Source organism: Mustela nivalis (assembly GCF_964662115.1).
Source record: "Mustela nivalis genome assembly, chromosome: 1".
Classification (NCBI taxonomy): domain Eukaryota; kingdom Metazoa; phylum Chordata; class Mammalia; order Carnivora; family Mustelidae; genus Mustela; species Mustela nivalis.
In genome coordinates, this window is record NC_139020.1 from 137712833 (window position 1) to 137726845 (window position 14013).

The window sequence follows — 14013 nt, forward strand, 5'->3', positions numbered from 1 at the left end:
TTGGTAACCACTGAGGTGACCTGAGGTGTCACGGGAGGGGGGGAATGAGGAGGGGGACATGGAGGGGACTCCCAGCCCGAGACCGGAGGTCGGCCTGGAGGGGAGGGAGCAGGGGAAAGAGGAAAAGAGATCTGGGGAGGAGGGAATGGGGAAGGGGGCCAAAGGAACGAAGGCGAGAACGCCGAAGCCGAGGGAAAGAGAGAGGTGGCGGCGGTGAGGGGGCGGAGTCGCCGCAGCGGCCGGCGGAGGGGCGGGCGGAGGGAGGGGGTGTGTGCGCGGGTCACATGGTCGCAGCTGCCCTCCCCGTCAGCCGCCCTCGCCGCCGCGGTGCGCTGGCTGCAGGAAGCCGCCGCGCCGCCGCTTTTGTTGTCAGGGACTCCGCGAGGAGCGCCGCTCGCCGGCTACCGCCGCCCTCTTTCAGTGCAGCCGGCTCTCTGGCCGCGGGGCCCGGGTCCCGGGCGCCCCGCCCGCCCTGCCCATGAGCGGGCCCCGCGACCACCGCTGCCTCCAGCCCGGGGCGGCGCGGCGCTGAGGCGGAGGCGGCGCTGCCACCTCTGCGGGAAGCGGGCAGCCTCGGTTCCCTCCCGGAGGGCACCATGGAGGTGAATGCGGGTAAGAGCCGGACTGCGGAGGGTGGGGGCACGGCGAAGGGGCGCTCGGATCCCGCTGGGGCACTTCGGCGGGCGGCGGCGGGGCTAACCCTAGGGCTGGTGGGGTGGGCTGCCGTGCGGTGCGAATCGACTCCGGCTCGGTCCCCGCGTCTACCCCCGGGCCGCTCCACGGCCGCCCTCCCGGCTCCCTGCAACGCCGCAGCGCGGCCCGGTGGCGCCGGCCCGGCCCCCCCCTCACATGGCCCGGCCGCGCGAGCCACGTGCGCGCTGTGTTTACGTTCGGCGGCGCGCGGGCGCCGGTTGGCTGGGCGGGCTCGTGACGCGGCATTACATAATGGGCGCTGAGGCGGCGGTGGCGGGCGGGGACACGTGAGGCCGCTCGGCTCGGTGACCCACATTCCCCGGGGCCGCAGGGACACGTGGGGGCGGGTGCGCGCGCGCGCCGGCGGGTAGCGCCGCAGCCTTCCGGGAGGCCCCGCCCCTTTGGAACCCTCCGGGCTGTGACGTGGCCGCGATTCCCTCCTCCCCCGCGGGGTTGCACACTGCGGAGGAGGCCGCGCGTGCGCGTGCGGTGAATCCCGCGCCCGGGCGGTCCCGCGGCGGGCGCGGGCGCCGCAGTGCACCCGCTGCCACCCCAGCGTCAGGAGACTGGGCTAGGCAGACTGCACTGGCGGCAGATTTTGGGGATACTGAGCAAGAAGTGTGGGGCCAGAACGCGCCGCAGGCTGAGAGAGGTTTCTTTGGGGAGAAGACTCGGTGCTTCCCCAAAGCGAGACCCCTCGGAGTTCTGAGGTGCTTAGTTCGTTTGCAATGTCTGGTAGCTAGGACGGCACCCGCCTTTGTTATGATGCTGCTTCAGTATTTCCTGGAAAAATGGTTGCTCTAGGACGTGACCTACCTTACATACCTTCAGTCATAAAAAAGGCTCTAAAATCTCCTTGGGCTGGGAGCCTATAGGTCATACAGATAGCTAATCATTCATCTCACGTAATGTCGAGATGACTCAGGTGATCCTAAGTGACCCCGGAACTTTAGGACGGACTGGTCATTGTTTATTTAAGTTGATTTTAAAAAACCCATTGGTTGCCGACCTTTCTTGAACCTGATCAACAGAATTCGGCTTTATCAATATTTTTCTAGTTACATTTCCTGTTACAGCGTCACAGAACAATACTGTACTCCCTTCTCGCCTTTTGTCTGCCCTCATTGATGGTCTTTACACCTGAGGCCAGTGAAGTTAAAGAGGAAGCCAGTTTGTGATGAGCTCTGGGTGTTACACGCAAGTGATAAATTATTGAACACTACATCTTAAACTAATGATGTGCTGTATATTGGCTAATTGAATTTGAATTAAAAAAAAGCCAGTTTATATTTTCTAAGTTTTAAGTAAATATTTTTATATGTATACACACTTTTAAAAAACCATACCTTGAAAACAAGTGTGAGTTTTTCACCAATAGTAGAAATAAAGACAGCTTTTTGTGTTTTAATTGCCTCTGTGTCTGTTTAGCCTTTGAGGGTGTTTTTTAAAAAATTGGGTAATCTGTCAGGGAATTAAACTTTTGCTTGATAAGGATTTAGAGATTATTAGGTTCAGCCTCTTTAACCCAGCTTTCAGGATGAATGGATTCTTCCAGATTTTTAGCCTTGTAAGGTGGGCTAGCTCAGGAGGCAAGAAAGTTTTCGTCTGGTTTGAACCTTCCTGGAACAGTATCACTGATTTTAATCTTGCCTTTTGGAGCTATAGATAATAAAACTTCCTTTGGATAACTGTTGAACACATCACCCCAGTTCTTCCATTTTCAGTTCTTTTTTTTTTTTTTTTTAAAGATTTTATTTATTTATTTGACAGACAGAGATCACAAGTAGGCAGAGAGGAAGGCAGATAGAGAGAGGAGGAAGCAGGCTCCCCGCTGAGCAGAGAGCCTGATGTGGGGCTTGATCCCAGGACCCTGAGATCATGACCTGAGCTGAAGGCAGAGGCTTTAACCCACTGAGCCACCCAGGTGCCCCTTCCATTTTCAGTTCTTATTACTTGGTCTTTGCAGTGTTGTTTTGATCATCATCCATGTTGCCCTTTGGGCTGTAGCCCCCAGAGGTGAACAAGCTCCTGTGGAACTGGTTGGACAGTTACCAAGTTCCAAGTTTTGGATTCTGCTGCAAATGAATTCTCTGGCAGGCTGTGCTTTTGTGGCTTATTGGCTTTGCTGACTCATAGTAACCTTGCAATCAACTAGGACTTTTTATGTGAACTATTTTGAAGCTAGATTTCATCCATTGTGCAGATAATTGTTTGCTGTAAAGTGTAGGAATTAGCAGTTTTCTTAAATTTTGTCTTGTGCCTTTTGGCTCCATTTTCAACTTGTTCTAAGCTGTTATCCAGTACATTTGACAGTTTCTGCCATATATCTGTTAGAGGGAGTGTTGGTAAGCATTACCTGTAATTTCCTTCAAATTGGCCCTTAGGGTGGGGCCATATTCAGTCTGTGTGGCACACCTCTGACCCATCCCTTTGGTTGATACCATTGTATCAGTACAGCACATTCAGCCAATGACCATTTCCTCTGTCATGACATATTGTGTCTTTATCCATGACTAATGCAGATGTGAAATAGTGAAGTGGTAGAAATCGACTGTATACGTTTCTGTCGCAGATTTTGGGTGAATATACCAGGTTCTTTAAAGTAAGTGATAACTCACGGCACAAACTTCATAACCATAGCTGTAATTCACATTTTTAAAAATCGGAAAAACATTCCCACATAGTTCATTCTTGTTTTTACAAACCTGTATTTCTAACTTGAAAAAAAAATGTCAGAGAGCAGTAACTATAAAGAAGTCAGTTGTAGAGAGAAGAGAGAAACAGCAAGATCATGGGAGGACTTAGAAGTGAAGTAGCAAGTTGCTTGACTAGTGAAGGGAGTTAAGATACTCAGAAGATGGTATGGAAATAACCTCCAGGGAAACCACTGGGTCCATATTACACACTCAAAATTAAAGGAAAGAAGAAAGGATAAGGGGGATTAATTTTGTTTGAACTCTTCTAATTGAACTCTTAAGTATGATGGTAAAATAATAATCACCCATATTGGCTGAGTACTTACTATGTGCCGGGCCCTTCACATGTGTCACTACTTTGATACCACAGCTTAATTCTGTGAAGGTGGGTACTGTTACCATTTGAAGATGAAGAGCTAAGTAGATTGAGGTTAAGTAACTTATTCAGGCAAGTGTTGGAGCCCGATTTTGAATCCACAAAGTCCACTTGGGGATCATAAGCTACTATGCTGTATTAGGTCTAAGCTCACATAACATCTGATAGCATGTGCACATCTGGGTGGTCTTGTCTTCTTGGGGGTAAAGGAAATAACTATGTGCATCCACTTGATTTGCAGTGGTATAGGGTATAGCTGGTATAGTGGTATAGTTGATGGAAAAGGGTGGGTGTCAGTAAAGCCTCCTAAATCTTGTCATTCCTCTCTTTTAGTCTTGTTGCTAGTCAAACTTTCTCCCCCAGATGTTAGATTACACTTGTGTGTTCCCGATCTCCTACTTCCCCTGGTAATTTACAAAAAACACTGTTTTACAAAATAAGACCGGTTTATTTTGTCATCCCATTTTTTATTTGTTTTCTTAAGTCTCTTATGTGGTATATCACTAAATAATTTGTATGTTCTTCAAGACCCCATTTACCGTCATCTTGGCTGTGTTTGCCCCTTTTGATTTTTGCCCTCCAGAGTGCTCTTGTGTCATCCTCAGCAGTTCACAGTAATTTATATGAAACAGTGCTCACAATGCGGGGGAGTGAATGGTTAACACAGCTGTTTCCTCATTTGGTCTATAAGGCTTTTTAGGGAAAGGACCATGTTCTCTAGAGCCCTGACATTCAGGACACAGTTGGAAGGTTACATCTATCTACTATGCTGTGAGTAGAGATTATTAGTAACCTACTTTTAAAATGAGAAGACTAAAGCTTCTTGATGGTAAATCTGTTTCATTCTAAGTCACAAGGCACAGTCATGAGTTGAAATCAAGCATACTTTCCAGGATGGTGGGCAGTGGGAGTGAGAAGGTTTTGGTGATGGGCAAGTCTAGAGTTGGGGTAAGAAAACCCAATATATGGTGAACAGTAAGTGCTTCCCAGCAGTATAAAATTAGATATTGACTTCTGGCTTGTCTGAAGTTGACCACTGGGTAAGCCCTCGCCTGGGAACCTGGCCCAGTTCCAGGGATTTTTTTTTTTTCCAACTAAAAATAGAGAAGACTGCTTCAGCTAATTTTAGCTTGAGACATCTAAGAAGTACATTCTGCCTGTTTCTGGAAGTGTTGGGACTTGCTGGTTCAGGAATTTCACCTTTCTTGCTTTATCATTGAAAACCATGTATGTAAAAACACTTTAATAATCCCTTTTATGAACACCACTTCATTTCAATCTTATGATAACTCTGGCAGATAGTCCTGTTTTATAGAAGGTGACTCAGTTTTAGAGAGATTGAAAGTGACTTGCTTGCCCAGGTCTTCACAACAAGAGATAATAGTCTATACTCTGGCCTTGGCCTTCAACCCTGGACCTGCCACTTAAACCTCTCTGAGCTCTGAGTTCCTCCTGTGAAAAAAGGGATAATGGAAGTAAATGCTTGTGAGGTCAAAATGTGATATGGAGTTGTGTCACTTTGTTCTTGGTATTCAGTAGGTAATTGAGGACTTCTAGTTTTCACTTCCCTTTTTTTCAGTGGGTTGAGGAACTGTTAGATGTACTTCTTAACTTTCTAGGAAATTAAAATGTAACCGTTTGGGTCACTAACCATCAGGTCAGTAGATTGGTGTCTGGTAGCAAGAGTGGCTGCTAAGACAACTAAATCAGTGTTGAAGGTCTTGCTAGGAGAATGTAGCTGCTTCTAGGTGGGTCATCTTTGATACCATGGTTCTTGGCACAAATGCTTGCCGAAAAGGTTTGTTAAGCTCTGTAAAGGTAGGAATTGGATATTAACTGGATTGATAGTAGCTCAGTAATTTTACTTTGGTTTGATTTTGGAGGTTTTGAAAGGAAGGTACTTTTGGGTAGTTAATAACAATACCTTCCATTGGCCAGTTGTGTTTTAAAACAGTTATTAAGCCATTGGGATAGCTCTGATTTCTGCAAGTTTATTTCTAAGGTGAGGTAGTCAGAAGACCTTGTAAACACAAATGGCTCTCTCAAACGCTGGCCCTAAGAAAACCATACTTTTAAGGAAAACCATCACTTCTCATCTTTTACTATTTTGAGATGTAAGGAAGTGAATTTACCACCTAACGTGGTAGTACTTTAGGTAAGATAAATAGCTGTGAGATGTTCCTTTTGGAGTTTATTGAAGACAAAGGATAATACTTTCCTTTGCATTCTATTCTGAGTGTGTAGACATGTGAAAAAAGTAGCATTTTGCTAACACCTGGAATTTCTAATGTGAACTTCAGATCTCTAAAATTTTATGAAAACAGATTGCACAGTGGTTTTAGCTGGTAACATGACATTTGCTGGCCTTTCAAATTAAATTGTTTATCTCTGGATTCACAGTATATTAAGGGTATTCAGGCAGTTATGTCAATGAAAACATCAACTTTTAAAATTATGAACCAGTTTGTGCTTTAATTCAGTGATTATAGCTATTCTTAAACTTCAGTATACAAAGAATTGCCTGGGGAACTTGTTAAAAATTAAAAATGATCATTCCTAAGGGCCCTTCTCTAGTCTGGGCAGAGCCTTGAAAACATGTACTTTCAAAAAGTACCAGGTGGTTCTTATGTTACATATTTTACATAATTTCTCTGGATGATGAGAATAAACTCAGACTTAGGAAATTTTTCCTTCTTGTGTTTGGAGTTTTAGGAGCTTTCAAAATCAGCAGTAGATGACATTCCTATTATCAAAATTACCCTTGGTCACTGGGGTGCCTGGGTGGCTCCATCGGTTGAGCATCTATCTACCCTCGGCTCAGGTCATGATCCCAGAGTCCTGTGATCAAGCCCAGCATCTGGCTCCCTTCTCAGAGGGAGCCTGCTTCTTCCTCTCCCTCTGGTCACCTCCCTCGCTCCCTCTCCCCACCCACCCCCGCAATGCTCTCTCTGTTTCTGTCTCTCTCAAATAGATAATTAAAATCTTAAAAAAATTACCCTTGGTCGCATTTTCTTGCATTGAACACAGATAAAGACATTGGCTTGTGACAGTCCCGGTTTTACTGTGTAACTACTTTATTGTGTATCAGTTTCACCAAGAGGTTGATAAAAGTTTCTGATTCAGTAGATCTGGAGTGGGGCTTGAGAATTTAGATTTTTAACAGATTTGCAGGTGATGCTGAAGCTCTTGATTTAGGGACCACACTTTGAGAATGACTGGTTTATAGGTGGGGAGCACACAGGTCTAATATTAATCATGAAGCTCTGGCTTTGCTTTGGGAAGATGATAAGCACATGCCAAGAGAACATTTGGGAAGTGGGTTAGTCTAGAAAGACAGAGTCACACCTCCAACTTCAATGCTAATAACAGGTGTATGCTTAATGAATGGAAAAGTGGATGGAATTCTCCACATTGTATTTTTTGTCTTCAGAATTCAGGTACATTTAGTTGCATTTATGCATATTTGTATATGATGAATACTGTTGTATTTTTCTTGACATGGTAGTGCTGTTTTAACTTCGATTTTAGGTTGTGACCAAAAATCCCTGAGAGTTATGGTTTCACTTTACTTCTCAGGAATTTCCCATCCTTCATATGTATAGTTGGTACTTAAATGCGTGTCTGGTACCTTATTTCAACACAACAGACTAAAAGTGACCTAAAATTCCTCTGCCCATTTTTTTTCTTCTGTGTAAGTGTAAGTGTCTTTCTGTTCTTTGGAATTGTTTTAGCCTTAGCATTTTGCTGTGTGTGTGTGTGTGTGTACGTGCGTGCGTGTGCATGTGTGTTGACTTATAAAGTGTGGGAAGTGTGGCTTTTATCTAAAAAAAGATTGGGGAATCATTTCTCAATAGCAGAGAAGTTTATTTCAGAGTGAATGCTTAAATTGCAGTTATCACTTAGGGAATGTGGAGAACTCTTCACTTACTACTCTATAGTTACCCAGATTGTTTTCAGAAATGCCCTGTTTTGTGACTTCCTAGCAATGTTTTATGATATTTGGGATGTGTCTGTGTAATTAAATGTGGGCTTCACAAAGGCAGGGAAGTAGGTCTTAAAAATATTTATGGCAGGCTTATTACTTGCAAAGCATGTATAGAAAATTAGGAGACACTGTGCACTTAGGTGCTTATTGTCTAGTGAGAAAGAGATGGAAACAGGTAAATTGTAGATTTAAACAAGAACTCAGGACAGTGAGAGAGATAATTTTACCTTTGTATCACATTGAAAAGGCCTGTAAATGTTTGTTGATGATAGAAGAAAGAGGAAAAGAAACCACAGTAGATCTTGGCAGAAAAGTTGAGAGTTAGTTGTTTGGCCTGGATTTGGAAAAATAATATATTTGGCTATGGGATAACTCTTGCAGCATTTTATGTCTTCGAGGGAAGATGTTTGAAATTATATTCTTTTAAATACTATTTCTTAACCTGGGAGGTTTATAGTCTCTTAAAGAGGCCAAGACCAGTTTTCACTAGGGTTGTGGAGGTTATATTGGTGAGGTCCTGAGTAGTGTTTTAAGAGTAGCTCTATGGAGAAAGAACTAGTGTCAGCCTTAATGTTATTCTCTTAGAGCATGCATTCTTTCAGCCTCTTTTAACAATTTACTGTAAATAGCAAGTCAGAAAACAGGTGGTGAGTCTGGATTCTTTAAGAGCTGTTTACGGGTAAGTGTGTCTGCAAGGCCAGTGGTGGAAGTGGGTGGAGAAGGGGGATCGTAGAACTGGTGATTAGTGGGTAGTCACAGAAGTTTTCAGGGATCTTTCAGGAAAGATTCGGGGAGCAGCTGCTAGGAAAGATTCCCCATTTTGACAAAAATTATCTGGAGTTCCAAATGTTACATCTGTTCCTGGTTAACCTATGTTTTAGCCAAGTGCTGGTGGAGGCAAACAAACTCTTTGTTTCTAGGATTGTGTCACTGTAATGAAGGAGGCAGAGAGAGGACCAGAAGCAGACTTCTTCATGGCAAAAACAGTTTGCTTACTCTAAGCTCTGTAGTCAGTCAGGAAAGTTTCCCATTCCTTTTAGGTAAAAACAAACAAACAAACAAAAAACCCCCAAAAAAACCCAGGGAAGGAAAAGCTTTAGGTTTGGATCTTTGTATGCTCAGAATAATTAAGCCAGTGAGAACCGTCTTATTTTTTGAATCCATGGAAATGATCTGTGCTTCGAGCCTTGTGGAAGCAGGAAAAATAGGAAATAAGGAAGTAAGTTATTTTCTTCTTTTAGGGTAAGTGGATAATTAGTCAGCAACCTGTTTCTAAAGTTAGTGACTTTACTGTTAAGATTTGGAAAAATAGAAAACATATATTGGCATGTATCTAATTGTGTGAATTCTCCCTTTTTCTAGGAGGTGTGATCGCCTATATCAGTTCTTCAAGCTCAGCCTCTAGCCCTGCCTCTTGTCACAGTGAGGGTTCTGAGAACAGTTTTCAGTCCTCCTCCTCCTCTGTTCCTTCTTCTCCAAATAGCTCAAATTCTGATAACAATGGTAATCCCAAAAATGGTGATCTCTCCAATATTGAAGGCATCCTGAAGAATGATCGAATAGATTGTTCTATGAAAACAAGCAAATCGAGTGCACCTGGGATGACAAAGAGTCATAGTGGAGTGACGAGTAAGTTACTTTAATTTTCAAAGGTTGGTGCCATTAATGCAGGTGGGGTTTATTTTATCAGTTTTTCATTTGGGTGTCATTTCACCCCATTTTGGGTAATCATAGTTTAGTAGTTAGGTAAGAAACAGCGATGATTTTAAAAGTTACAGCCTGGGGTTTGTCAGATTGGTTCTTGCCACAGAGCAAGAAATGTGACCTGCACTGTGCCTGACCGTGTTTCCTCTAGGGTATCCCCTGCTACCACATTTTCACAGTTGCCTTTCTTCTGAACTCTGCGTACTGAATCTGGTTTCTAGAACAGAGTACTTGTTATGGGAAGGGGTTTGCTTTTATGAAGTTGGAGCTAGGAACATTGGGGATTAGAAAACAAAGCAGCATTGGGTTAACTAAATGAGTGGTGGAATTTGGACCCCTAAGTGAATGTGGAGGTAAGATGGGCTGATACAGGGGAGGAATGGTGCCTGTTAGGTGAATTGAATTGTGTATTGTATAGCAGCAGCCTGTGGAGACGTGTTCACACCTCTGTCAATTGACTCTTCTGTCTGAGGAGAACTGTTTTTAATTCTGGTTGCATATATATGGTGTAAAGTAACCCTAGAGTCATAGAATTTCAGTGTATGTTTAAAATCATCAGGCTCTCAGAGATGTATTTGGCAGTCCCATAAACTGTGTTTAAAAGAAAATTAAGATTTCTTTGGATTTGTTAATTTGGTGTAAAGATTTTTCTTTGCATTGTTAAAGTAGATTGATATCTTTCGAAAGTACTTACAAGTTGAATAAAATAAATTGGAATTAGTTGGAAAGAAAACAAACAGTTGAAGTTTTTCTTTCAGCTTTATACTTTTATGTCTGTTTGTGTCTTAGAATTTAGTGGCATGGTTCTACTGTGTAAAGTCTGTGGGGATGTGGCGTCAGGATTCCACTATGGAGTTCATGCTTGTGAAGGCTGTAAGGTAAGCTACTGGTTCTGGGATTAAAGAAATTGGAGTTAGCCTTGGCCAGTTTCCATAATTGATTACCTGGGAGGATGAGAGAAATTAACAGCTACTCTTAAAGTTTTAAATATTTTATGTAGTATATAAAGGTAACTTGTTTTGAAAAATGTATTTTTAATACAGTTAAAGTATTTTTTTTCTTTTAAGATTTTGATCAAAATCAATTTGCTATCTTGCTCAAACTTAATTATGGTATGAAACCAAGTGCACAGATGCTTATTCACTAATGCATTAGGCACTATTCCAGGTAGTGGGGAAATAGCAGGGAGCAAAACAGACAAGGCACTGCTGCCTTGTTGGCTTAGTTTAAACCAAACTTTGAATAGGTCTCCTCAGATATGTTGACATTCTGATATATTAGGTATTAGGAGCTGGGAATAATTCCCACATACTTGTAAAAATGTAGATCTTCAGAAGTAATGCCAAATGAGTAAAAGAATCTTGAATATAAATTGAACACTTGAGAAACCTCATTTTATTTTTAAGGTTTGTTGACTGTTTCTTAGGTGGGGGGTCAGCTAATTCCAAGTGAGATAGTCTATACCTTCTACTTACATCCAGGGAATCTCTGTCTCTTTTTTAAAAATCTGACACAACTGTTTGTCCTGAGCATCAGAAATTAATATCATCAAGACATTCGCTCTTGCTGTTTTCTGACTGAAAGCCAGTTGTAGGAATCCGGTTTGGCAAGATAAGATGGGTGAGGAAGATGAAGAATATACGTGATGGAAGAAGAAATATTTTCTAGGGTAGCCCTGAATAAATTGTGAATTTTGTGGTAGGCCTGAATAAATTGTGAATTTTGTAGCTCTTAATGGCTGGGTCACTTCACAAGACTAGTCAGTATTCAATACAGAACTAGTACTTTTCCACTGTTTAAAAAATTCTCTATATACTGTTTAGTCTTTCTTTTCTTTTCTTTTTTTTTTTAAATAAAAATGTGAAGTAACTGTAGAGCAGGCGTCATTTTCACTCTATTGCTAAAGAAACAAAAGCACAAGCAAAGGATTCTAATTGTGTGTCCTTGATATATACACCTAATTGTTCTATAGCCTCTTAGAGAGGAGTCTAGTTCAGATACTTTAGTGTCCACATATAACGTTGCAATAATAAAATTTTAAAATGTTGTATTTCAAAATTATACAGATTCTTGAAATGTGTGGTTAGTTATGATATTAAAGGAAATTAAACTTGAAAGTTTGGTAGCTGTGTTCTTGATTTCTATGTTCTTCCTGAGACCATGGAGCTGGAGCTCTTTGAAGACCCATCACAGAACATACTTTTTTTTTTTTTTTTTTAAGGATTTTATTTACTTATTTGACAGAGAGAGAGAGAGAGACACCACAAGTAGGCAGAGAGGCAGTCAGAGAGAGAGTGAGAAGCTCAGGCTCCCTGCTGAGGAGAGAGCCTGATGTGGGGCTTGATCCCAGGACCGTGAGATCATGACCTGAGCCAAAGGCAGAGGCTTAACCCACTGAGCTACCCAGGTGCCCCCAGAACATATTCTTAAATTGTTAGTGTACTAAAGGCAGTTATTTGTAGCCATCAGGCTGGGATCACTAGCAGCTCTGTGGGTGTGTGGTGTCACATGTACCTGTTGCTTACAAGTAGCCAGGAACATCTGGCACATGCAAGTAGACCTTGCTGGTATTAGCAGGTAATGATCTGGGAAAGACCAAGCTCTTCTGATGGAGTCCTGGTTCTAGTGAGGGAATTACAGCTATGGAATACATTTCTCTGTCAGCTCTTTAAAAATCATTCATATTTCAAGAGTTTTAGAATTTGTGTGTGATTAAAGTTTGGACTGGAAAATGTGGCTTCAGGCAGAGGCCAGTAATAGGGTAAAATGTGGTGAAGAGGTGCTTGGCAAGCTCCAAGATTCTCCAAAGGGGAAGAAGGGGAAGGAGAGTTTTGGTTGGCTAGTAGGCATAGGTGCTTACTAATAACAGTAAGAATCCAGTTAAATTCTGTTTGTCAGTGTTATGTATCCCTGTATTCTAAGCCAGAATTACTTCTAGGTAGCTAGTAAAATACTCGATAGTTGTGGGGGGAGTGCTTACAAGGATTTCATCTGGATGTTTTTAAATGGCTGAGTACATCTTCCTTTGTTCTTAGGGTTTCTTTCGGAGAAGCATTCAGCAAAACATTCAGTACAAGAAGTGCCTGAAGAATGAAAACTGTTCTATAATGAGAATGAATAGAAACAGATGTCAGCAGTGTCGCTTCAAAAAGTGTCTGTCTGTTGGAATGTCGAGAGATGGTATGTTCCCACTTTAACGAGTACTCTTCTTAAAACATATGGAACTAGGCTTTTATTCCTTAGCATAAACCAGACCTATAGGCAACTTACCAGTGGCCGCCTTGTGCTTAGAGTGAAATGTATTTTAGAAAACACATTTTGATGCCTTGTAAGATGCTAAATTCTTTAAAGTTAAATTTTAGTGTTATCACCCTGGAAAAACAGCTTTTGGCTCTCTTTGGGACTTCTTGTAACCTCCCCCCCTTTAATAATAAATACTTTATTTCCTAAAAACAGAATTCATTTTTTCTCTCTCTCTCTCTCTTTTTTTTTTTTTTTTTTGAGAGAGAGAGAGAGAGAGAGAGAGAAAGAGAAAGAGAATCTCAAGCAGGTTCCATGCCCAGTGTGGAGCCCAACACAGAGCTTGATCCCACGACCCGCAGATCATGACCTGAGCTGAAATCAAGAGTTGGAGGCTTAACTGAACCACCCAGGCACCCCTCTTTTTTTTTTTTTTTTTTAATATAGGAATCGTTGGTTCTTTCTCCTTGATTTCTTAGCATTTCTGAGGAATCCATTTCTCCTATGTGAATTACCTCTGTGACTTTGTTAGCACTGAGACAGTAATGTGCTTTTAGGGCATAGGTTCTGAATACACTGAAAGAAGATACAAAACTGAAAGGAACAGTAGGGTCTGGGGTGGAGGTGATTGCTAAATTCTGGCATGATCCATTCCCATAAAAAATAAAAGTTAATTTGTGGGACTATTAGTGTTTTCTGTGGATGACATCACTGGAACATTTGACTCTTCTATTATGCTTACGAAAATCACTTTTGGATGGTCTCATTCAGTTCTAAGTAACATTACAGAAGAGTATGAGGTTTTCAGAGGGATTAGTTTAGTAGGATTAATTAAGAATTGCTAAGAATGGACCTGATATTTATCTAGGGAAGCATCACTTAATCAGTCCCTTAAGTTACTCTAAATATATTACACAAATACTGTTTGTAATAGAGCTTCTTGAGTAATGGATTTTAGCAGTTGATGTTTTGGATTTCATTTGCCTGAACATTTTTTTTTTAATATTACTGGAAATACTGATCCAAAGTTGGTGATATTGTGATTTCCCCAGAAGAACAGAAATGGCAATCATTTATGAAGGAGGGAGCAGAGGTAGAGTGAAACATGATAAAATTGTCCATGATAGCAATAATGTCACAGGCTACAATTAGATTAGTAAGGAGTTCTTGCTGGGTGGGTATTTATTATCTCCATATGAATATTAGATTAGAAAGCTTTTCTTTTCTGTCCCTCAGGGATAAGAATGTTGGAGACAGAACACATTCTAAAACATGACCCCCAAAAAAGGGAAGATGAATGATTTAATTTTTGTTCCATT

The 14013-nt window shown here is 42.0% G+C and overlaps 1 protein-coding gene across 1 annotated transcript in view; it reads left to right on the top strand.

The window, feature by feature from the left end:
* Positions 1-282: 282 nt before the first annotated feature.
* Positions 283-14013, top strand: part of NR1D2 (nuclear receptor subfamily 1 group D member 2) — a 29144-nt gene continuing 15413 nt past the window's right edge. Inside the window, exons 1-4 of the mRNA XM_082686619.1 lie at positions 283-612; positions 9113-9379; positions 10244-10332; positions 12490-12634. Coding sequence (XP_082542745.1) covers positions 597-612; positions 9113-9379; positions 10244-10332; positions 12490-12634 — 517 coding nt within the window. The 5' untranslated portion in view covers positions 283-596. The remainder of the gene's footprint in view (positions 613-9112; positions 9380-10243; positions 10333-12489; positions 12635-14013) is intronic.